Below are 25,982 nucleotides of genomic sequence, written 5' to 3'. Positions count from 1 at the left end.
AGAGCTCGATGGGGAAGATACCACGAGAGAGGAATCATTCAAAAATAATGAGATCAAGGCTAGGGATTTATCTAGGGATTTATTATTTTATGTGCACACTGAATGCCATCCGGCGATCAACTAGAATTCGCCATGTCACTCCGCTCAGTACCGTTGACGTGACGCATTTTGGTTGGTCACTAGATGTAGAGCTGCGTCCGGCCTCCGCACAGAATAATTTCTCCCATGCCCAGACATTAATTGACATTAATTTGAACCATGATTGAACATATGTTCAAATTTGAACTAGATTAAATCAATTTCATTTGCAGCAAATTTCTATAAGAAGTCTTCCAATACAATAAGAGAGAATAAAATCAGATGATTTCTCAATCAACACGTCTTTGATTCACCAACATATTTAAACTATTACAGATTATAACAGATTAAATATTCCAAGCTGGCAAAGAGTTAATTTATTGAGTAAGAAGAATTCAATTTCTTTTTCTATTGTGAATATTTATAAATGAATTCTTTATATTCTATAAAGAGACGCATTTTTATACAAATTAAATATATGACTAAGACTTCGTTTGGAGAGAAATTATCATGCGCAGTAACCGAACAATCCAGAGGCTAATTAGGACACATCACATTACCTGATACAATAGTACAAATTAAATTGGTGATGTGTTGCGTCTTAATTGGCCTCTGGACGGCGTCGGTGATTGTACGTAATAATTTTGCTTGTTTGGGACAGCTTTCTTATTGTTTCTTAAAATAACTTTTTAGTATAAAAATTTAATCTTTTATATTAAAAAATTATTTTAAGAAACAATAAGAAAGCTGCCCTAAACAAAGTCTAAGTGCAAAACATCTTCATGGATGTAAGCACATTCATTGTATTTGAACAAAATGTGTGCTATTTCTGTAATTAGGGTTTAGGTGAAACATGTTAGGATGATTTTTTTTTTTAAGACGAGATAAAGTAGGGTTGTAGGGTGTAAAAGAGTCGAGCCAAGTTTGAGGCATACTTGACTTGAGCTTGAATTTGAGTTCAAGCTCTAACTCGAGTTTAATTCTATGAGTTCGAATTGACTCTTTTATTATGAAAGATATAAAAATAAGATCATTCTTAATTGCATATTTATTATAATAATATGATTAAAAATATAAAATTACATGAGAAATAATAATTGATCACTTAAAATAAGAAAAAGAGAAATATAAACTTTTAATATTCTTGACCAGCTTATACTAAAATCATTGAATTTTTAATATATTTTAAATGTATTATATATATAAATGAGCCAGCTCGAGAGTTGTCGAGTCGAGTTAGTTTAGCTCAAATTTGACTCATTATTAGCCCATTAAGTTTGATTCACGAGCCATTTATCGAATCTAGCTCGAGCCAATTTCCGATTTCAACGAACTTGGAGTCAAATTGATTTGCTCGACAAGATGAACCTAACAACACAAAAAAAATGATTTGAACCGAGTCCAAATAAGCATAAATCAAGAGCTCAAAGCATATGTGAAAACTTTAGACTATTAATTGAAGTTCAAATAATCTCCAAATTTGACATCTTATAGAAAAATCATGCTTCTCGATGATACAAATCCAATAAGATCAAAATTGCACTGAAATGCTAAAACAATGTTTATTGATCAAGGATATTATTGCATGACATATAGACTTTCTTCATATTTACAAGGCATGCCACTTGAATACTTTATAAATAGACCCACACACTTTGTATAGAGGGGACTATTTGTTATAGATTCAAGGTACGTCAACAATTTGAAGAATCCTTTATCTCTGCTGAAGCACTGCCGTTGCCAGACCACCACTCGACCACCATTATCGTACCTTCACCGTCTGATCACTGTAGTCGGATCATTTCTTAATCACCATAGTTAGACCATGACATAACTACTACCATCGAACTTTCACCACCCAACCAGACAACCATCACCATCAAACCATCGCTTAATTGGTGTCATCAGGCTTTCGCCACCAAATTGCATCTGTCAAACCACCACCCAACACCACTGTCGGATCGCCACTCGACAGCATCCAAGCTTTCTCGAATCTATAATAAAAAAATTTCCAAATATTCTGAAAGCTACAGAATATCATATAAAAATGTTCTTACAGTCACATTAAGAAATTCACATAACACTATTTATCATCTTACTACACAAATCACAGCATCAGATCATCAAATTCCTCATCCTCAGCTATTTCTGCACCAAACTTTCCTCTCCTCATAATATTCACTCTCTCTTTCTGACAGTTTAATTTGGTAGCTTTGTTGAAAGTTTCTGCTCTCATCTCCCACTTGAAGCATCTCTTAAAAACTAACAGGCGTTCAGTTGGCTCAGATTCAAAGCTTTTTTAACTTTGTTTATTTCTGACATATCCCAATTTTGATTATTTCCATAAAGATGTCTGAAATAGTATTGAGAAATGCTGCAGTAAGTGGAAGAGGAAACTAATCCAGCAACTTTCAATGGATTGATGCAGTAAGAATACTGAATGGAATAGGCTTATTAATGGAGGCATCTTACCATTAGAGAGAGAGAGAGAGAGGAGTTGGGAAACTAATTGAATGACTTGGAAGGATATAATGATAAGATAGAAATATAGTGTTGGGGAATATATGAAAGCTAATTTAAACACATATAGTGAAAAAAGAACAAAAAACATAATGATCAACATACAAAAACATATATAATGATCAACATCTTTAACTCGTTTTTTTGTGGCATTTGTGTATTTGGGACTTCTGGCGATTGTCCGCTCTACTTCCAAGGATGGTCCAAGCTAGGCAGCGGGGTGATGTTTCTGACTCCGGTTGCCTTCAGGGATTTTATTTTAAGACTGCTTTGCATTATGTCGATTATTGTATGGTTTTGGCTGTGTCATTTTCTTGTGTTGGCTTCTTTTTATCCTTGCTTTGTATGTCTCTTTTCTTCTTTGGATAAATTACCATTTCTCGTAAAAAAAGGGCGCCCTCCCCTTTTAAAAAAAAATTATAGCAACTCAAAATATAGTTAAAATTTCAAAACATCCATAATAAAATAAGCTACAAATTTAGATGACGTGCATAAAATTCTTAAAATATGACAAATAAACTATGACTAAGTCAGCATAGTGCAATTTCTTCGTTGGACAAATAAATTTATGAGACAAATCTAATGACAACAAAAGTGATTCAATCCTAGCCTAGATGAGCTCAAATCAAACATTTGAACTATAATTAAAACTTAGAGACGTTAATTGGGGGACTCAATGATCTCCAAATCTTTAATTCTTACCAAATCGAGCATCTTGAAGATACAAATCCAACAAGTCTAATATTGCTTAATATTAACATCATTAAGATATTTCAATGTTAAAAAAAATGATTCATAATCATGGAGATGAATATGGGTCATCCCATTAAGCGTTTTGGGATTTTGGTATATTAATCAATGTTTTGCTCTAAAAAAATTATAAATAAATCCGCACTTTCTGCATGAAAGCAAAGGTGAGGATTGGACTAGAGATAAGGAAGCGTATCTTCAAAGGCTAAAAGTTTTTAATTCAAAAAATTTTTGTACTAGAAAACAACTTTAAAAAATAATAAGAAAGTTGTCCCAAATTAAGCTTAAGTATGAAATAATTCACACACACATATGTACGTGTTATGGAAGCCTTTCCATATCTAAATCAACATTGATTTGAAAAGCTTTTATCAGCTAATTACTGTATTGATTAGCAGATCTGATTACTGCATTGATTAGGGGTTTCTATATCAGTTTTTTGTTTCAAATGTATGTATATAGAGGTTTTAGGGCTATTGTAAAGTGGAAGAGTGCAATTGTAATAATTATATTTTTTTTACAATAGTGAAATCATTCATTCCATATGGACTTAAGCAATTCTTTACCGAACCACTAAATCGCATTGTGTTCATTGTATTTGGTTGTGTGATTTTCTGTCTTTTGCTGTTATTTGCACAACAGAGATGGGGGGGATGAATATTCATTGACTATTGAATGAGAGGCATTATCAAATAATTTGGTAAGTTATACAAAATTTAATTTTAATGTCATTTTAAAATCATGAGTCCCCCTCAAACTTAAGGGAAAATTCTATAAGATGTTGGTGAGACCTGCAATGCTTTATCGCGCCGAATATTGGCCATTAAAAGAGAAGCATAATACTAAGTTAAGTGTTGCAGAGATGAGACTACTCAGGTGGATGAGTGGCTTTACCCTTAGAGATAGGATAAGAAATGAGTATATACGTGAAAATGTTGGAATAGCACCAGTGGAAGATAAGATTGGAGAGTCGCCTTAGATGGCTTGGTCACATAGAACGTCGGCCTTCTGATGACCCGATTAGGAAAGTAGAAGTATTAGATTTGACTTATGTTTAGAAAGATAGAGATAAACCTAAAAAGACTTCGAAAATATCACAAATGATCTTTCTTTATTAGATTTAAACGAGAATTCGAATTTTTGATAGGACACAATGGAGAAAAAGGATTCATGCAACCGACCCCACGTAGTGGGACAACGGTTTGATGTTTTTTTTTTTGTTTTTTTTTTTGGTCATTTTAAAATCATGAAATTTTTATTAGATTTGAATATTTTTATTTTCAAATATTGTTGTCTAACAAACTAAAGTTTCTTTTCGCACATAATCTTTATTATATATCATCGCATATTGTTTCATAAAAAGAATAGAAATCAATGTTTGCATTACATTACTCGTTCTACATCTTCATTCAACAATATGCAGAGGTGGATATAACCGTCGGTAAACCGACCGCCGGTAGGCCGTCGGTCAAATAGCCAGCGGCGTCACAGCCGGAAAACCACCGGCATAAAATCCGGTTGAAACCGGCGGTTGGAACCGTCGGAAAACTGCCGGCTACATAAACCGCCGGTAAAAAACCGCCGGTGATAGTTTCCTATGCGATTTTTTCCGGCTGCACAAAACCCACCGTAAAGCCGCCGGTAGTTAAAAAAACCGCCGGTGAATATAGGCTAACCGCCGGATTTCGGCGTTTTTCCTGTAGTGCCTATTAGGAAAGTAGAGGTATTAGATTTGACTTATGTTAAGAAATATAGAGGTAGACCTAAAAAGACTTAGTTAGAAAATATCACAAATGATCTTTCTTTATTAGATTTAAATGAGAATTCTACTTTTAATTGGTCACAACGGAAAAAAAAAGATTCATATAGTCGACCGCACGTAGTGGGACAAAGGTTTGATGTTGTTGTTGTTGTTTTTTTTTTTTTGTCATTTTAAAATCATGAAATTTTTATTAGATTTGAATATTTTTATTTTCAAATATTGTTGTCTAACAAACTAAAGTTTCTATTTGCACATAATCTTTATTATATATCATCGCATATTGTTTCATAAAAAGAATAGAAATCAATGGTTGCATTACATTACTCATTCTTACACCTTCATTCAACAATATGCAGAGGTGGATATTGGAGATGTAATTGGTGAATAGATCGGAAGCTAATAGTCATTGTGTTTGATGTCAGCTACCACTGAAGGGCCGGAGATGATAGTCATAAGGTGCCGGAGAATTTCTTAAAAGGAAAAAGCAATTGGCCGGACTTTTCTTTGTCTCTAATGCATTTAGTTGGTGGAGTGGTGCTGATGTTTAGAGAGAGGAAAAGAGGGAAAAAGAGGAGAATATTATTAAGATAAAATTAGAAAAAAAAAATTTAATTACTTTTTCATTCTCTTGATCATCATTCCTCTCAAATGCATACTTTCTCTAGCACAGTTTGTCAAGACTGTGACTAATTAAATATTATTATTATTATTATTAATGAAACTTAGATATGTAACTTAGGCAGAACAAGAACAAGATTAACTTAAAACAAACTTTGTTTGAGACGGTTTTCTTACTCCTCCTTAAAGCAGCTTTCTAGCTTAATTTTTGTACTAAAAAATTGCTTTAAGAAGCAGTAAAAAAACTTATGGTTCCGCTTTTCTTTAGGAGATGGCCTTCTATCACTCGTTAAGGGAAGTTTTTTGTACTAAAAAATTGCTTTAAGATGCAGTAAAAAAACTTAACTAATGGTTCTGATTTTCTTTAGGAGATGGCCTTCCATCACTCGTTAAGAGAAATTCTAGAAAACTATGACTAGGAAAATTCTTAATCTATAGTATCTTGATTATTAAATTTCTTTTGTTTTTTATAATATCCATTCAGTGCCTGTAATTCCCAGTTGTTAATTGTTTGGTCAAAGTCCACTATTTTATAGGATTCTTGCGCTTTAAGTTTTCATTTTGAAGAAATAGTAACAGAGACTCAAGTGTTTGATGTATTCATTAATTCGTTTTAATACAAGACATGAGAATATATATATGTATGTAAAAGACTGTTCTAGAATGACAAAGTAGATAAGTGATGCATGACACTTGTAGGTGTGTGATGCATCTATGTTGTTATATGATAGTGGATGAACTCTTGTCCTTTGATGTCAGAATGTTGTTATTACTCCCCTTCAAGCTGACCGCCATGATTTGACAGTGAGCTTGTGACGAGTAATTGAAACCTACAAGTTGAGAAAGGCTTGGTGAGGATATTGTTAGTTGATCCTGTGTAGCAACCAGAATGATGCTGATTGTGTTGAAGTTGATATGGTCTCTAATAAAATGTTGATTGATGTTGATGTGTTTGGTCCTAATGTGGAAGAAAGGATTGTTGGCAAGAGCTATGGCTGAGGCTTTGTCACATTTGAGCTCTATTGGATGTTGTAGTTGAATCTGAAAGTCGTTTAATAGTTTGTGAAGCCAGATGAAGTCGGTTGTGGCTGCGACCAAAGATCTGTATTTTGCTTCACTTGAAGATCTAGCCACTATGTGTTGTTTTTAATACTCCGGGAAAGAAGTGTATTGCCTATACATAAATAGGTGGTAGATTTGGGAGTCTGCTTGTCGCTGGCCCAGTCGGCATCCGAGAAGGAGTAATTTGGAGATAGGAATTCCATAATGGGAGGTACCTTTGATGTAGATTAGCAGCTTTTTCTGCAAATACACATGATCTGAGGAGGGATTGTGCATATATTGGCAAAGCAGATTCACGGGATAAGCCATATATGGTCTAATGATTGTTAGGAAATGTAGTGAACCAGTTATTTGCCTGTACCGATGATGATCAAAAAGCAAAGGATCGGGAGTAGTGGAAGATAGCATTTTTTTGTAGGTGGGGTTAGAGAGAGGTTTGCAATGAAGTAATCCAATGCTTTGAAGGATAGAATTATCATAAGATGATTGTGACATGAAGTAAGATTGATCCAATTTTGCCATTGGTGATGGAGAGCAATGTCCATTTGTTCTTGGTGTTTGCTGATAAGAGAGACCTCGCCCTAGACGTCCTCTGCCGCAAGATGAGTATAATGTTGTGGTGGTTTTAGCTACCAAAATATGTTTGAGAGACTCGGCCTGAATATTAATCTCTTCACTAAGAAGTAGCGAATATAGATCGTCTAAGCTGATCGAATGAAGCGAATGAAGCATTGTTCGGATTGAAGTTTTGAATGCCTGGTGGGAAGAAGGGAGCCCATTGAGGGTATACAAAATGATGTCCTCAGTGTCAACTGTGGAACCAGCTGCAACAATGTTGTCGACAATGGGTTTTATCTCAGTTAGGTATTGTGTCATGGATAGATTTTTCCTTGTGAGATTGTGTAGCTCATTTTTGAGTTGTACTACCCTCGATCGATTGGAGGCTTGCAAGCATTGCTCAAGGGTATGTCATATTGCTGAGCAGAATTCAAGGTGGATGACATATGGAAGCACCGAAGGAGCCATGGTAGAACAAATGGCTGCCATGAGGTTCTGATCAATGAGGATTCATTCAGTGTATTGAGGATTGGTTATGGTTTGTCCATCTGATAGTTGTGTGAGACGGGAGGGTGGGTTGGTAGTGGGAAGAAGAAAAGCTGAGAAGCCATTTGCTTGGAGCAGCTTAGGATCTGAGATTTCCACATGGAATAATTGTTACTGGAGAGTCGTGTAGGGACTATTGTTCATATGTTAGAAATTACGAACTTCAGGGAGGCAGGGATAACGCAGATTTCTATAAAAGCTGCTGAAGGATGTTCACCAGTCTGTGAGGAAGAAGATTGAGCCATAGGGAACAGATGAAGGATTCAAGTCTGTTCTGATACCATGAAGAAACAGGAACACACACTCAAATCTTTGATGTATTCATTAATTCCTTTTAATACAAGACATGAGAGTATATATATATGTATGTAAAAGACGGCTCTAAAATGACAAATGTAGGTGTGTGACGCATAACACTTGTAGGCAGTGGCGGAACCCTCAAGGGCCCGGGGGGGCAATTGCCCTCGTAAAAAAATTTAAAATTTGTTTATAACATGAATTTTTAGGTAATTTATCCCCCTCAATCTTTTTTTTACTCTTTATTATAGGAATTTTTAAGCAATTCCCCCCCCCTAAAAAAATAAAAATACTATGATCTTTAGGCAATTGCCCTATAGCAGAATCATACATATTGTGTAGAGCTGTTATTATTACAAGGGTTTTTAGGCAATTTCCACCTAAAAGGTTTAAAATACTATGATTTTTAGGCAATTGCCCCCAGCATAATTAAACACATTGTATAGAGGTGTTATTGTTAGAGAACGATGAATAAAATACAAAGAGAATTAGTAAAGAGAATTGAAAAATATCCTTACAACAAAAATTTGTTCAGGGGGCGCTGCCCCCCGAATTATACATATTGTGGCAAGTTGATCCCGTTAGGGGGCGCTGCCCCCTTGAACCGCCAACACATTATGTAGAAGTGTTACCTAATTTTTATTTAAGAATAATTGTCATTATAAAGTTGTTGATGATATTTTTAAAATGTACTATATATTCAGGTACAAATGAAAAAAAAAAAAAAATTTACTTATAAATTTGACCCTCTGAAAATTAAGGTTGATTCCGCTCGTGCTTGCATTTAGGTGTGTGATGTATTTGTTCTGTATCTAATAGTGGATGAACTCTTGCCCTTTGGTGTCAGAATGCTGTTATTATTATATTTCACCAACAGATCTTCAGGGAAATTTGTTTAAAGCTCTCAATAATATGCACATGTGAAGAAAAACATTATTTTATAATTCCAATTGAGAAGTCATTTATTTTCAATCTTTTTTATAGCAAGAGTACCAGCAAAGAAAAAAAAAAAAACAGTTCGACAATTATTTTAATCTTTCTTCCAGCAAATCCTCTGCCGACAGCATCCGAGCAAGCTTTCATCAGGATTCCTAAAGAATTCTGATGTGAGGTCATGTGTGGAAAATCATGGAAGCTTTTTTATGGGACCATTAACTTTGACAAATTCATCGAACCATTGTGTTGGAGAGAAAAGAGAGAGGAAGAAAAAATCCAATTTAAAATCAATAAAAAAATTAATTAAGTTAATTATCACTTCAAGTTTTTAAGTGTTTTGCATAAAAAAATGGCGATTGTCAATCCACAAAATAAGCAAATTACCTATTTTTATAACGTGCGAAACTTTCTGAAAACGAAAGATTCCATTTTTGTTGTAAGTTGGCAAATGGAAGTCTTCATCAAAGACTAAACCATTCTATAAAGTCATCCTTCAGCAATCTAACTCAAACAAACAAAAAAAAATTTGAAGAAACAGAAAAATGAAGACTTTTTTGCTTCTGCTTCTGTTTCTTTCTAATCTCTTCTATAATTCATTTGCAGGAGACACGCTCACTCCAAATTCATTATTGAAGGATGGTCAAACACTTATTTCAGCTGGTGGATTCTTCAAGCTGGGGTTTTTCAGCCCTGGCAGCTCCACCATGAAATATTTGGGCATTTGGTACATGAAAATCCCTGTTCAAACTGTTGTGTGGGTAGCCAACAGAGACAGTCCCCTTTCAGATTCTTTGGGCAGTCTAAAGATCGGAGAAACTGGAAATCTCATCTTGTTTGATGGATTACAGAGACCTATCTGGTCTACAACGGCTACTTCGAACTTGAGCAATCCAATTGCACAGCTATTGGATAATGGCAACTTCGTTCTAAGAAACAATGACAGTATTTCAGAAAGTTCAGAAAGCTATATTTGGGAAAGTTTTTACAATCCTTCTGACACTCTTCTTCCAGGAATGAAGCTTGGTTGGAACTTAAAAGCTGGGCTCGAGTCGAAACTTACAACATGGAACAACTCTAATGATCCTTCTAATGGAGACTACACATTCAATCTTGATCTCAGTGGATCACCAGAGATGTTTCTACGCCATGGATCACAGATAATTTACAGGAATGGTCCATGGACTGGTTTTCAGTTCAGTGGAGAACCAGAGATGGATTCAAATAGCTACATCAGCTTTGATTTCATCTCTAATCAGGATGAGATTTACTATACCTACAAAGTGATTGATAGCTCAGTCACTTTCAGATTGGTGTTGAATCAGTCACAGCTCCAAAGATACATCTGGTATGATTCGGTCTCTTCATGGTCTCTTTACTGGTATGTTCCAAGGGATCAATGTGATTCCTATGCTGAATGTGGTCCTTATGGTTTCTGCAACTCAAATTACTCACCAGTTTGCAGATGTGTTCAAGGATTTAAACCAAAAAACCCACAGAATTGGAACTTGAGAGATGGATCTGATGGTTGTGTTCGAGTGACCAAATTGGATTGCGAAAAAGAAGATGGATTTCTGAAAATGAGTGGAATAAAGCTTCCAGATACAACAAAAGCCATAGTTATTCAGAGCATTAGCTTGGAGGAGTGCAGGTTAAGGTGCTTGAAGAATTGCTCTTGTTTGGCTTATGCAAGTGCTAACATCAGTGCTGGAGGAACTGGTTGCATTACTTGGGGAACTGAGCTGATAGATCTCAAGCAATTTATTGATGGTGGCCAAGATTTTTACATAAGATTAGCTGCATCTGAACTAAGTAAGTTCTGATTAATTTGCTTAAAATAGTTTCTGATTGAAGATATTGAATCCTCCATGCATAAAATTGATAGCTCTGCACTCAAAATCTTAGAAAAAAAAAATAGAAGATATCAGTAGTCCTCAATTTTCTTCTTTTTCTTTTGGAAGGTAGAAAAAAAATCTTTTCAACCTTTTTTTTTTCCTTCTTTGACAAGCAAGAAAGCTAACTCTATCTAGAAACAGAAATTATTGTCAAATATGTTGTGGATATGGAATTTTCTTCATCTCTAGAAGAGTTTATACTTAACCTTGAAATTAAGCTTTACCTTCAGCCTATTTTGTTGACTGAATGGTTTAGAAAAAGGAAGCCTCCCAGTTGTGATAATGATAGCAACAATAGAATAAAGGGGGATTCATATAAATGATAAAATTCTTATCATTTTACATATATTTAACATTTAAATCTTTAAATTTATTTATGTAAATATCTTTATTATTAACTTATTACAAATAAAATAATTTTTTTTCATGTATTTACTTTGATGTGATTTTAGATAAGAAAATATAAAAGTATATGTATTAAATATGTAAATATATAAAAATTATGTAGTTTGTATGCAAATTCCTTTAGAATAAATCATGAACACGTAATAATGCATCTATGTTCAAACCAATTTTTAACTAAAAGACCTAAGCTGATGATTGAGGGATAACTAATAATATCTTTTCACTAACATATTTTTCACTTTGTTCCTTAATCTCTTTTGTCTTTAGAACTATCCCTTCATGTAAGAGCTCCCTAAATTAAACCTTACTCAATCATAGAAAAAGGCATCACAATGGACTATTTTGCTTAAATAGTTTAAGTAAGCCAGCACAATTTACGCCGGTGGTTTCGCCGGTAATAACCGGTGGAAATTGCGTTGGAATATTTTGTATACTGACAAAAACACCGTCGTAAGATACGCCGGTAATGTAATGGCGGAAATTTCGCCGGAAATTCCTCCGTAACGTTGCCGGCGTACATTCCGCCGGTTAGGCCGCCACTGTTTCCGGCGCATGTGTATCCAGCGACCGGAAAGTCCGTCCGTATTAACAGATTTTCTAAGAAAAATTGAGCCCATCATGTATGTAATTATTCATCACATCAATTTTCTTTCTAATAATTTTCATCATAAGTAGGTCTATGTGACATGTAATTCAATTTATTCAACTCAACTCAAATTAAGGTTAACCCAATAACTATTTTTGACAGGAGGAAACTCCAAGAAGAAGCATATTATCATACTTGTTGTTGTAATTTTTTCGATGTTGATGCTTTTATTGGGATCTATTGGATATTGCTTATGGAAAAAGAAGAAAATGATGAACATTACTGGTATGTACAATGATTTTCCCTTTTGAGAATCAAATTTAAATTTTCTTCCAATTAATTGTTAATCTAAAACAGGTTATTGGAGAAATAAGCCAAGACAATTGTCATTTGATACTGTAATCACTGGACATTTGTCAGATGATGACGAAAGCAGAAGGCAGAATACAGATCTCCCATTATTTAATTTTGAAACAATACTAATTGCCACCGAGAATTTTTCGATTGCTAATAAGATTGGAGAGGGTGGATTTGGTATTGTTTATAAGGTAATCAATTGTTAATTATTGATGATCAATATAAGCTTTTCTCTCTTCATTTCAATACAAATAAATTTGATTTTATATCCTTTAATGAACTAGGGTAAGCTTGTAGAAGGACAGGAAATAGCTGTGAAGAGACTATCAAAAAGTTCATTACAAGGGCTTGAGGAGTTCAAAAATGAAGTTAAGTTGATTGCTAAACTTCAGCACATCAATCTTGTCAGGCTACTTGGTTGCTGCATTCAAGGAGAGGAGAATATGCTTGTTTATGAGTACATGCAAAATAGGAGCTTGGACACCATAATATTTGGTTTGCATTTTTTCCCACAAAACTCATTACAAATTATCAATAACTTGTAGTGATTAAATTCTAACTTGAACAATGAGTAGATAAAGCTAGATCTCCTATCTTGAGTTGGCCAATCCGGTTCAAAATCATCATCGGTATTGCTCGCGGCCTCGTCTACCTTCACCAAGACTCAAGGTTTCGAATTATTCATAGGGATCTCAAGGCTAGCAACATTTTGCTAGATAAAGAGATGAATCCTAAGATTTCTGATTTTGGATTGGCAAGAATATTTGGTGGAGAGGAGACTAATGCATATACTAAAAGAGTGATGGGAACATAGTAAGCATCATATCAAATATTCATCAATAGTATCATATGATAAAACAAAATTAGATGCATGCTAACTAGTTTTATTGCATGAAGTGGATACATGTCTCCAGAGTATGCAATGGATGGCATCTTCTCGGTGAAATCTGATGTCTTTAGCTTCGGTGTACTGGTCCTAGAAATCGTAAGTGGAAAGAAGAACAAAGGAATTCACATTTCTGACGAGCGAATAAACCTTCTTGCTTATGTAAGTGCCAATGTACAATGATATCAATTAATGCTGATTTGATCTTCTATGCTATTAAAGATGTTGATAAATAAAGCAGTAGAAATCTTCTAGTAATTACATGGCTAATATTAACAAAGTAACATCGATATTTTTTTGATTTCAGGCATGGAATCTATGGAAAGAGGGGAAGCTATTGGAATTATTTGATGCATCATTAGGTGGCTCCTATTCAGAGCTTGAAGTATTAAGGTGCATTCACTTAGGACTCTTGTGTGTTCAAGAAAGAGCAGATGATAGGCCATCAATGCCATTGGTGCTTTTGATGTTGTCTGGTGCGAACGTAGTGTTGCCACAGCCTAAGAATCCTGGATTCTGGGATGGTGAAAGGTCGAGTGAAATGAAAATGTCTTGGAGCTTTTCTGCAAATGATATGTCAGTGACAAAGCTCGAGGGCCGGTAGAAGAATGACCAAAGTGTTATTTGGCTGTTTCAATGTTAAGGAATCAAGAAAAGATATTATTGTTTAGTCTCCTCAGCTACAACTTCATATTGTTATAAGAGAATGGAGTACTAGTAGTTGGAGACCATCATAAAAATATTCTACTGGTTTTATAGGATGGTTGTACTTAGAAAAGTTTCAGTAAATATTATACAATTTTTATTATGTGCTCTTTATTGTTGTTTAGAGAAAGGAAACAAAGGAACAACTTTATATATTGAAGCTATCATATTATCCATATTAAGCAGCCATATAAATTTATGTATTATAGTGTATATATTCTTCATTTATCTTTCACTTTTTCTTTATTATTTTCTATTTACCAACTTTATGATTTTCTTCGTAATTAAATAACGTATATGATTGGGCCTTTCAAATATCTCACTATCTAATAGCTCTAGCTCTTGATTTTACAATTGAAGTCATTGCATTGCAAAAAAATCAGGTTCTTTTGTAGTGTTTTTATTATTTCTCATTTCCTTCTATTTTATGTTTGATTTGATGAAAAAGAAGTGCAAATATTTTGGTGAATTTCAAATTCAATTTGTTGTTCATTATATATATATATATATATATATATATGGAGGTCAACCTTAGAGTCTAAAGATTTTCATTTGAGTAGATCTAAAATCAAATACATGGAGTATAATTTTAGTATTAATATATCTAGTGGTGGGATTACAACTTTGGGCGATCAAGTCATTAGAAAGAGTCCACATTTTTGATATATCAGATCTGTTGTTCAAAGAATTGGTGAAATAGATAGGGATATTGTTAGTAGAATTCAAGTTGGATGGTTGCAGTGGAAGAATGCATCAAATCTGTTGTGTGATAGAAAAGTACCGCCCAAATTTAATGGAAAATTCTATAAGATGGTAGTGAGACCTATAATATGTTATGGCCAAAAAAAAAGGAGGGCATTAAAATATTAGCATATAGTTAAGTGATGTAGATATGGGCATGCTCAAATGGATGAGTGACTTTATACACAGGGACATAATATAAAACGAGCATGAAATTGAAAATGTTGGAGTAGTTTTAGTGGCAGATAAGATTAGAGAGACTCGCCTTAGATAGTTTGGTCACATAAAACATCGGTCTTTCCATAACCCGGTTAAGAAAGTAGATGTATTATATATGACCTATGTTAAGAAAGGTAGAGGTAGACTAAAAAAGACTTGGTTAAAAAAAATGAAATTATTTTTTTTATTATATTTAAATAAGAATCTTACTCTTAATAGAAATATTTTTGTAGCCAACCACACAGTGGGATAAAGGTTTTCTGTTGTTCTTATTGTTGTATATATACATAAATATATATGTAGGTACAAACACATACATTTCATATTTTGCCTATAATTGTCTAACTTCTTTTTAATATGACATATTTGTAGAGAGCTTATTAGGGATTGTTTTAGAAAACTCTAGTATCGAATCAACCATTTAAAAGAGTAATTATTTTATGCACTTACGAATCATCGGATGATTACTACTACTAGTTTAAACATTTATAGATTGTTTAGCTTCTATTTTGCTTTCCATTTGTGTGACTATGTATTCCTCACTTTATTATGTGACACAAAGGACTATGGATTACTATATCAAAATTGTGAGTTTAGTTATTGGTTTGAATGAGATTTTCTTCATACTTATATGTGAATTAGAAACTTCAATTACTTAATATAATTTTGATGATGAGTTATATGCTCGATGATGTAAATGAATAAAGATGATTCAATGACGCGTGAATTGATTAGCACAACAACGGTCTAGTAGTATTTTTGTGATCAAATGATTTCAATAATTTGGTTGCTGACTTTACTTTCATCATACTCACATGTTTAACCTCTGCGTGCACACACACACACACGCACACACACTTGTTTATGGGTCTTTTCCTATTTGGTCATTATGCCACCACCTACTTGATGATTTGAGTCCTGACCTTTTTGGTTATGACCACATTTATCTATACACCATTTGCATTTGTTGAGTCTTTCATACACATTAGATCTAGGAGAACTCATCGCGCATTGACTAGATCGATCGAAGCACTCATACTAATTTCAAGGCGCATGAGTAATTTTATTTCAACCTATTTGGTTTCAACGTATACATTGATCAAATATGTTGCCCATCCTTCATTTGATTGAGTGAAACCAGGATGTTCATCTGATTGAGTTCATCTCACCATACATGCAATTGTGATCTCCTTTTGATCGTGTGAGTTTGGCTACAACCACAATATTCATCCGATCACACACTTTCTATTGCAATTGTGTTCTCCATCGCATGAGTCCCATAGGAATTGATATATCCCTTCGATTATGTGCGTCTAACCTTAGGCCTTGATTAAGTTGATTCAATTTGATAGATGAAATTCTACACGATCAAGTTGATTCAATTCGATTGATTAAACAAAATTACATTCGATGACTCTTTCAATATTCGATGTCATGAAATACATAAAATATGTTGAGGTTTTGATTTTATAATCAAACAATTATATTGATTACCTTTTAAAAATAGAGTTAATCAATATGAACTACTTCGAATTTTTGAAACTCTAAATAAGCTAAAGATAGCTTGAATTGTTTTTTTAACAATTAACTCTATAAAATTATACTCATTTCTTATTTAAAATCTTACTTAAAAAATTTAATTGCCAAGACTAAATTATATTAAATTAAGAACATCTATTATAAATAAATAGAGGAAAAAAAGAGCAAAGTAAAAAAAAAAAACACAAATGATCATTGCTCCAAAGAAAATTTGTGTTATAATATTCATTTATTAAATTTAATATATAATTCCATTTATATTAATTTAATTATCTAATTTTTTTTAGTAATATAATAAAATTATAATTTTAAATTATAAATTCTCTTATTTTTCATCTTTTTCCTTTTTTTTTTTTAATTTTTTCTGTTTGATACTTTGATGTGACGAACAAATTTGAACGCGCTTAATGAAATTCGTGCACAGAACTATAAATCTCCATTTCCTCATGCGAGTGGATGATCAACGGTCAGACAATGAATCCGCATAAAATTCTATGCGGGTGCTACCAACTCCGTGATCATCGTCAATATTTTAGATTGGAGCAACAGCTCTGCAGATTTTAAAACGTATTCTTCTAACACGGATTGTTCAAAAGCGGATAAAGAGACAGAGTCAAATCAGGCTTTAATCAACCGTAGCATTTAATAAGAAGAAGACTACGTACATTTGCGACGCCATTGCGACTCTCTTCTTTCACCGGCTTGATTCTTTTAGCTGGAAGTTGGCTTCTTCGCAGTCGCGCTGGTAAAGTGACGGCAAGAAAGGAGAAAAGGAGCGGTCTTTGCGTAAAAGGGGGAGGAAGAGAGCGGAGGAAGATCCAAGATAGGTGTTTGGGGAGAGGAAGGGCGGCCGGTCTCATTTCTGGTTTTTGAGCTCTGGAGTTGCAGAAGATGGAATGGTAAAGAAGGGCTTTTTCTTCAGTTTGAGTGCCAAAGAAGAAATATGATGTTGGAGGGCTTCGATTCCTGGATCTTTACCCAGTTCTGATGCATTTTTGTTCAAGAAATATGGTGGAGTACTGATCTTTTATCCGTAATGTGTCTGTCTCTTCTTTCTTGTTTGGTTATAATTTGGTGTTCTTGCCATTTGTAGGGTTTTGTTGTTGCTGTTGAAATTTAAATTCACTTTTTTTTTATGGTTAATACTTTGTTTCTTTAAAAGTTTCACCTTTTTCATCATGTGGGTTTTAACTTCTTTCACTCCATTCAATTGAATGCCTGAATGATTAAGCCCTTAAAGCTCAAGGCACATTATTCTTCTTCATTAGCTTTTCTTTCCATCTTCAGCAAAAGCCTGGTTAAGTTAAACCCTAGGGTTCTATTTACACCCCAAAAAAGTCATTTTTAGGTGATTTTCTTATCTAATTTTAGGCAGAATTGTGGTGACTTGTAAATTTTACTTTTTCCCTCTTGCGGACTTTAATGTCTTCCACTTCATTCAATTGAATGCCTGAACAGTTCAACCCTTTCAGTCCAAGGTACATTTGGGCTTCCTAACTAGGTGTTTTTTTCCCATCTTAAGCAATATCTAGTCTACATTGAACCCTAGGGTTCTTTCTATTCCAAAACGAAAAGTCATTTTTAGTTTGGAGAAGGTTGAAGAGGCTGGAATGTAACTTCCTTGCTGTGTTTTAAACCTACTTGCAGAGTTCAGTTGGGACAAAGCCTCAGATGAGATTGCCAATTTTTCAGAGGACTGTTCTTTTGACATTGGTAATGATCAGCAGTTTTTATATTTGCTTATTCTGTTTAAATCAAAAGGGATTCAGAATAAATCTCAATGTGACAACGGTCGAAGTCGGGGATGAAGCTTATAAGTATCCCAGTATTCCGACAGCTGAACTTCCTCACATTCACTACCCAAAACCTACAACTTACACCAGGTAAGCTGCTGTTTTTATGGTTTACTTAGGCTTTGTTTGGGATGACTTTTTTATTGCTTCTTAAAACAACTTTTTAGTTTAAAAATTAAAATTTTTATGCTAGAAAGCTGCTTTAAGAAGCAGTAAGAAAGCCGTCCCAAACGAAGCCTTAGTTTAAGGGGTTTCTTGATTTCCTATTTAAGGTAGAATTTAAGTAAGATTTAGCTTAAATCCAATTGAATATATTTTGGGGACTTTAAATTCTATTATTTTGTTAAAATTTAAGCCCCATTTTAGTTAAATCCCAGCATTCATAAGATTGAACAGATTTCAGGATTTTTCTTTGACAATTAAATTTTGAAACAAATAGACAAACTGTTTATCAATATGTGATAAGATTCAACAATTGTCATATCAAACGATTTTCAGGCTTTATGCTCCCTAAGATTTATTGAATATGGATTTACAGGATTTACTAAATTCTATTTGTAGCCAAGCAGCTTCTAAATAACCACATTTTGGCTTATTTCTCTGATTCAAATCGCAGAAACGAGTGTGCATGCAACCCCGTTCGATACTTTGCAATTATATCAATGCAAAGGTCCGGCAGCGGCTGGTTTGAAACATTACTAAATAGTCACATTAATATCAGCTCAAATGGCGAGATTTTTTTGGTCAAAGAACGGAGAAGAAATGTGTCTACTATCATGGAGACATTAGATAAAGTTTATAATTTGGATTGGTACAGCAGTGCTTCTAAAAATGAATGCACAGGTGCAGTTGGCTTCAAATGGATGCTTAATCAGGTATATTCTTAAATGCATCCTAAAGTCGATTCTCGTGTCTTTTTGAAAGTTTTTTTTGGGAAAATGTGGGTTGTTATGTGTTTTATAGCCATCAGATTTCCTTTTAAATGAATGCAATATAAGCTTTAATTGATTGATCATGCATTGCACTCATATTAAAGAAAATTGGTATCCATAAACATTTTTTCTGACAATTTAGGCTCAGCTATCTTGCTCTAAATTTTTTCTATTGTGCATACAATATCAACTCACCCAAACTTTCTTTCTGCTTCAGTTTACTTAGGAAAGGTGTTGGCTTGCTATGCATAGGATCACCATACATTATGCTGTTCTTAATTTTTTTATTTTTTCTTATGAAAAATAAATCCTGTTTTCATTATATTGGTTTGAATGCTCTTATTTACTTATTGTTAACACTGATATGTGTAATAAACTCTTTATTATTTGCAATTTCGTAAGATTTGTTGATTAATTGTCTGCTAGGATGCACATACATGGATACGAGGACACTGAAACGACACGATACATTTACGAGACACATCTATTATTGAACATATATTGTGAGAACTGACAAGAAAGTGAAATGCCCTTATCCATAGGATATAAAAAAACCGTTGAGTTTAGAATATCTCTTTTATTCATAATAGCAATAAAAATTGAGAAATCAATGAACTGATGTATAGAAATAAAACTGGGTGTAATTTAAACAAAGAAAGAGTTCTCGTGAAGTGAGGGCATGCAAAACAAACAAAAATCACTTGATGAAACATGCTTCTGAAAGTGATCTCTAACCATTTCTAAATACTCACATTGAAATAAATTGATCCTTACCTGTGCTGTAATTGTTCAGCTCTTTAATTTCATTTTATTGACATATATATTGTATGGCCTGATGTTGTTGTTGTTGTATATATTGTAGGGCCTGATGGAGAATCATGAGGACACAGTTGAATACTTCAAAAGAAAAGGTGTTTCTTCTATATTCCTCTTCCGAAGAAATCTTCTTCGTCGACTGGTCTCATTACTTGCAAACTCTCATGATCGCGATGCTAAGCAATTGAATGGGACTCATAAAGCTCACGTGCACTCAAGACACGAGGTCCGGGTTTTCGCATCTTGATTGATAATTACCTCCAAGTTGATATAAATATTTACAAATTACTGCGCACTGTGCCAGATGATGTGCAGATACTTTGGAAAAGTTTTAAGTCAATTTTTGAAAATCCTGCAGACAGATTTCTTATTTCCTTCTCCATGGTGATATGCAGGCTGAAGTTCTTGCAAGATTCATGCCTTTGATTGATGTGGAAAGTCTAATCCCTGATATAAAACAAACCAGAAAATGGAGTACAGATATTCTTCAGTACTTCAAAGGCACCCGCCACATTGTCCTATACTACGAGGATCTCGTCCGCAACCAAGCAGTAAGTATGCCTTGACCTTCTGATTTCTTTTATCAATTTATTCCTACTACATTTGGACATTGTAATGTACAGTTTTTTAATGGCACACAATCTGAATTTACACATTAGCATTGCTGTAACCTGTTTAGCTGCCTAATCATAAGGATATATTCAAATTACTACAGAAAATGATGGATGTTCTCGACTTCCTAAGAATGCCACATGCCAAGCTCACAAGTCGGCATGTCAAGATCCACACAAGACCATTATCAGACCATATTCAGAACTGGGATGTAGTCTCTCAGGCCTTGAAGGGGACAGAATATGAAAGTTTCCTGCACTCTGACTACCAAAGAAAGTAGAAAACCTCGTCATTTGCTAGCTTACTAGCGGCTTCACCAGACCATCCTTTCCTAATTCAGAAGTTTTGATGATAATACATGGAGTTTGCCTACTAACCGTTCTGTTGGAGGTTTCTTAAGTTCTTTCCTCACACTTGTAAGACTTTCCATTTTGATGATTAACTTCTAATGCAATCGGCTAGCAAGTTTTCTCTTGAGTTGATTCTAGTATATATGTGCAAAGTATCGTTTTTAAGTTCAATACTAGGAAAAACAATTACTTGTAAAGAGTTCAGTAGCTCTCTTTGATTCAGATTTTATTAAATGCATTTCTTGGGGGGTTGTAAGGGATCAATACTAAGCTGGTTTTACACCAATTCAGATATTCTTTTGATAACCTAAAGTTGATTTCATCGTTATTGCAAAGCCTAAAAATCATCATGTAGTTTACTTTATTCTTCTTATCTTATCTATATTTTTGTCTATTCCAATCACTCAACAAAGAAAGGTTGAAGGTTTCACGCCCCGCGATGATACATCTAGGTTGAATACGAAGCGATTGAGATATATGCTACTAAATTTTTATCCCAAAATAATTTAAAAATTAACACAAATCAGTTGAGCAATAGTATTCTTAAAAATTTTCATTTATTTAACTACAATGCTTTTAATGCACATCAAAATTCTTTTATAGATATTCAAATTTTCGTCATAAATATGACTGATTATGCTTTATCAATTGTACTAAGAAAATATAGAATAGTTGATCAAGATACGAACCTCAATCAGGTTCTACTTTGTCTTTTACTTCCTGAAATAACATTCAACATAGTATTGTTTGAGCTTAAAAGCTCAGCTAGATAAAAAACTCTTAAGACATAAATTAATATTATAAATATTCAATTACACTCATGAATTAGTCTAGTGCATACCTGTAATCCTTAAAATTAAGGTACCTGAACAATGTTTGATTCAATTGTATGTGAAATATCTAATTGGGAGCAAAACCTTTAACAAAATGTTATAGCATAAAACATTGGCAATATGATATTAATCATGTATACAAGTTTCATTATGATATATTAATCTTTTTTTAATTTCCTTAATTATTTAATATAAAAGTTCTTATTTCAGCTTTATAATATATCATGTGTGTGAAAATAAGTTTATTGGTTAACATAAGCTTGAAAACTACATATTGAATATGTTTTTTTTTTCCACTTTGTTGCCCTAACTCTATAGGTTATCTTATTCATTTTAACTTGAGGATCATTTTGCCTCTATGTGGGCTCAACTTTATTGCCTAACCTATACATTTTATACATTGTCAACCTATCATATACATGATATTTCTTGAGCTTATTTTATTCATTTTTTTAACATCTCTATGTACATTTTATTTTTCTTAGAACATTAGATGCATATACTTTCAAAATTGAATTTGGTTAATAAACTTTGTATCCGATCAAGTATACCATATGATTCTTTATTCAAGGTTGTAGCTATTGGGGAATATAAAGGCTGTAGCCTTGTCCATAATTTGATAATGCATATCTGTGACAAAATTACCTTGACAGAGATTCTCAATTATAACCATTTATTTGTGGTGTCATTTGTCAACAAAACTACTGATTAGAGAGCGCATATCATATTCTTACTAGCGAGAGATTGTTTGAGAATCAATTTTAGTGATATTCTTGATTGGATATTTGCTCTTCGTGAGTTGAAGTTATTCTTCAAATAATTGCGCTTGATGTATAGTTGTAGAAGGTATATGAATTTTGCTTTAAGTTATAGGAGCTAGATTTCACTTTAAATATTTTGAATTTTGATAGATGATGAATTTAAAAATGTATTGGAATTTGAACCCCTAATAATTAATTTTTGAATTTGGGGATATTTTAAAAAATCATGTAGTCCTCTTTGGTTAATATTTTTTGTCAATATAACCATCATCGGGGTGTTAATCATTTTTATTTTGCTATTTGAACCTTGTTAATTTTTTCCACTTGCTTATAGAGGATCGAGTTTGATTAAGTTTGATTTGAGTTCATATGACTTTTCAATAATAGAGCCCACTCCGATTAAATTTTTTTGTTAATTTAGCCATCATCAGGGATTTAAATAATTTATATTTTATTATCTCATCCTTGTCAACTTTACCAATGTGCTTGCAGATGATTAGGTTCGATCTGAGTTCACATGCATTTTGATGATAGAGTATCCTCCTGTTGAGACTCACTTTTAACACAATTATCATTCGGGATTTAAATAATTTTATTTTATTATTTCAACATTATTAATTTTGCTTATTTGCTGACAAATGATCTAGCTTGATTTGAATTCACTTTGAGACTCACTTTTAACACAATTATCATTCAGGATTTAAATAATTTTATTTATTATTTCAACATTATCAATTTTGCTTGTTTGCCGACAAATGATCTAGTTTGATTTGAATTCACTTTTATTATGGCCATCATCATTGTAGTGTTGAAGTCATTTAAAATATTTATATTTACAATGTGAAGATTTGATTTTTGAGAATTAATCCTTCCAATTGTGATTTACTTTCAGCAGGACCATCATCGGGGTGACCTTAAATTACTTAAAATATTATATTTGCAACATTAGACTTAAAATAATTTGTCAAAATAATGCTTATATAAAAATATATTATTATTATTATTATTTAATGAAGTTTAGATTTACAGGTTAGGGTAGACCAAGAACAGCATTTAGCTATCAGCATTTTGAAGGTAGAAGCTTGAATGCTGGTTCCCATTTTTATGAGGAGTTCACTTGTTATCTTCTAAGTTCTAGAAAAACAATGACTAGGAAAATTCATAGTCAATATTATGACCAACAAAATTCCTTTTTTATTTTTTTTTAATTCAGAACCTGCAACTATCAGATGTAAATTGTTTGATCAAAGTTTACTATATTGTGGAATTCTTTTGCTTCAGAATTGCTTTTCACCAACTGAACTTAAGGGAAATTTTATAAAACTCCTAATTATTTAACAAATGTTGTGAAATGGACAACAACAACAACAAGCCTTTTATCCCACTACGTGGGGTCAACTACATGGATCTTTTTTCTCCATTGTGTCCGGTTAAGAGTCAACTTTTCATTTAGATCTAAAAAAGAAAGGTCATTTATAATATTTTTTAATCAAGTCTTTTTTGGTCTATCTCTACCTTTCTTAACATAGGTTAAATCTAATACATCTACTCTCCTAACCGGGTCATCGGAAGGCCGCCGTTTTATGTGACCAAATAATTTAAGGCGACTCTCTCTAATCTTATTTGCCACTGGAGCTACTCCAACCTTTTCACATATATGCTCATTCTGTATCCTGTCTCTAAGAGTAAAGCTACTCATCCACCCGAGTATCCTCATCTCTACAACACTTAACTTAATATTATGTTTCTCTTTTAATGGTCAACATTCTACATCATAAAGCATTGCAGGTCTAACCACCATCTTATATTATTTTTCCTTAAGTTTGAGTGACACTTTTCTATCACACAACAAGTTTGATGCATTCCTCCACTTCATCCATCCAACTTGAATTCTACTTCATCCCTTAAGTTGTGATAAGGACATTATTTTATAATTCTATTTGAGAACTCCTTAAAATTTTATATGAATTTTTTTTTTTTTAATATAGAAAAAGGACTAGGAAAAAAAGAAATCTAATGATTAATTAGAAAATCTTCAGTTGACAACATCTGAGCGAGCTTGTCGGCGCTCGTATGGACTTGCTAGTGCCTGCTTAAGCTTTTTGACCACAACATGGGATCCAAAGTTTGTGGGATCCCTAGTATTATGGTGTGTGGGGTTTACTTGGATGCTAGGAATATCCATGTTTGGGATCTTATGGGATCTTATCGATCTCTCTCTGTAGCATGGGATTTTAGGGATCAATTTCATTACATGTTGTCCAGTATTTTCTAATTATTTCTGTAATCTTGTTAAGTTGTGGGGCTTGATTTTGGCCCTCTTTTTATTTACAATGGGAGGGGTTAGTTTTTTTTACAATGGTGCTGACTACTACATTAAGAAAAAAAAAAAAAAAAACTAATGTCCATTTATAACAAAATGAGCAAATTATAGGGACTTCTACATAAATTTAAGTCTTTTTAATGCTTGGAATACTTTGGAAGAGAAGTCAACAAATAGAACTCTTCATCAAAGACTAAAGCAGCCTATTATTATTTACTTAAGAACATTATCAAATAAAAAAAAAGCAGCCTATTAAAGTCTTCCCTTTAGAAATCTGATTTAGTGCCAATTTTCAGACAAAAAAGGAAAAAAAAAAATAATAATAAAAGAAGGGAAAACATGAAGGTTTTCTCACTTTTGCTTCTTTTCTTCTCTTATCTCTTCTATAATTCATTTGCAGGAGACACCCTCACCCAAGTTCATTATTGAAGGATAACCAAACACTTGTATCTGCTAGTGGAGTCTTTGAGCTCGGCTTTTTCAGCCTTGACAGCTCTAATATGAAATATTTGGGCATTTGGTACAAGAAAATCCCAGTTCAAACTGTTGTGTGGGTAGCCAACAGGGACAGTCCACTCTCAGATTCTTTTGGTAGTCTAAAGATTGGAGAAGCTGGAAATGTCATCTTGTTTGATGGATTACAGAAAGCTATCTGGTCGACCGCAGCTTTGTCGAAATTGAGCAATCCAGTTGCACAACTTTTGGATAAAGGCAACTTTGTTCGAAGAAATAGTGACAATGTTTCTGAAAGTTATATTTGGGAAAGTTTTAACAGTCCTTGTGACACTCTTCTTCCAGGAATGAAGCTTGGTTGGAACTTAAAGGCAGTCGAAACTTACATCATGGAAGACCTCTGATGATCCTTCTAGTGGAGACTATGCATTCAAACTTGATATTGGTGGATCACCAGAGATCTTTTTACAGGAATGGTCCATGGACTGGTTTTCAATTCAGTGGTGAAACAGAGATGGCTTCAAATAGTTACATCAGCTTTGATTTCATCTCTAATCGGGATGAGATTTACTATACCTACAGAGTGATTGATAGCTCCACTTCCAGATTGGTGATGATTCAATGTCTTCATGGTCTCTTTACTGGTCGATTC

At 33.5% G+C, this 25,982-nt stretch overlaps 2 protein-coding genes and 1 pseudogene across 3 annotated transcripts; all 3 read left to right on the top strand.

Annotated features, from left to right (window-relative positions):
- Positions 1–9,624: 9,624 nt before the first annotated feature.
- Positions 9,625–13,865, top strand: LOC110109225 (receptor-like serine/threonine-protein kinase SD1-8). The gene is made up of 7 exons (XM_020840188.2): positions 9,625–10,936; positions 12,173–12,295; positions 12,368–12,558; positions 12,652–12,862; positions 12,943–13,180; positions 13,265–13,415; positions 13,561–13,865. The coding sequence occupies exons 1-7, from the start codon at positions 9,670–9,672 to the stop codon at positions 13,855–13,857; spliced, it is 2,478 nt and encodes an 825-aa protein (XP_020695847.1). The 5' UTR covers positions 9,625–9,669; the 3' UTR covers positions 13,858–13,865.
- Positions 13,866–16,949: 3,084 nt separating this feature from the next.
- LOC110109234 (nodulation protein H) lies at positions 16,950–25,411 on the top strand. 2 transcript variants are annotated; one of them, XM_020840200.2, is made up of 7 exons: positions 16,950–17,468; positions 18,105–18,340; positions 18,867–19,125; positions 20,045–20,224; positions 20,394–20,549; positions 20,714–21,026; positions 25,278–25,411. In XM_020840200.2, exons 1-6 carry the CDS (start codon positions 17,445–17,447, stop codon positions 20,888–20,890), a joined length of 1,032 nt encoding a protein of 343 aa, XP_020695859.1. In that variant the 5' UTR covers positions 16,950–17,444; the 3' UTR covers positions 20,891–21,026; positions 25,278–25,411. The 2 variants fall into 2 exon arrangements, with proteins under 2 accessions (XP_020695859.1, XP_028553151.1); XM_028697318.1 differs by having other exon boundaries at positions 16,950–17,490.
- Positions 25,217–25,973, top strand: LOC114578343 (annotated as a pseudogene).
- Positions 25,974–25,982: the final 9 nt, after the last annotated feature.

This window comes from Dendrobium catenatum, unplaced genomic scaffold (genome assembly GCF_001605985.2).
Source record: "Dendrobium catenatum unplaced genomic scaffold, ASM160598v2 fragScaff_scaffold_913, whole genome shotgun sequence".
Classification (NCBI taxonomy): Eukaryota; Viridiplantae; Streptophyta; class Magnoliopsida; order Asparagales; family Orchidaceae; genus Dendrobium; species Dendrobium catenatum.
Note: the sequence above shows the minus strand (reverse complement) of the source record. Positions and strands in the feature narration are given on the sequence as shown.

Excerpts from the sequence above, each read along its gene's own strand:
- LOC110109234 (XM_020840200.2), top strand. The coding sequence starts at position 17,445 with ATGCATTTTTGTTCAAGAAATATG. Across the intron at positions 17,469-18,104 it reads ATTTTTGTTCAAGAAATATG|AGTTCAGTTGGGACAAAGCC; the intron begins GTGGAGTACTGA and ends ACCTACTTGCAG. Across the intron at positions 19,126-20,044 it reads TCAAATGGATGCTTAATCAG|GGCCTGATGGAGAATCATGA; the intron begins GTATATTCTTAA and ends TATATATTGTAG.
- LOC110109225 (XM_020840188.2), top strand. The coding sequence starts at position 9,670 with ATGAAGACTTTTTTGCTTCTGCTTCTGTTTCTTTCTAATCTCTTCTAT. Across the intron at positions 12,296-12,367 it reads GAAAATGATGAACATTACTG|GTTATTGGAGAAATAAGCCA; the intron begins GTATGTACAATG and ends AATCTAAAACAG. Across the intron at positions 12,863-12,942 it reads CTTGGACACCATAATATTTG|ATAAAGCTAGATCTCCTATC; the intron begins GTTTGCATTTTT and ends AACAATGAGTAG.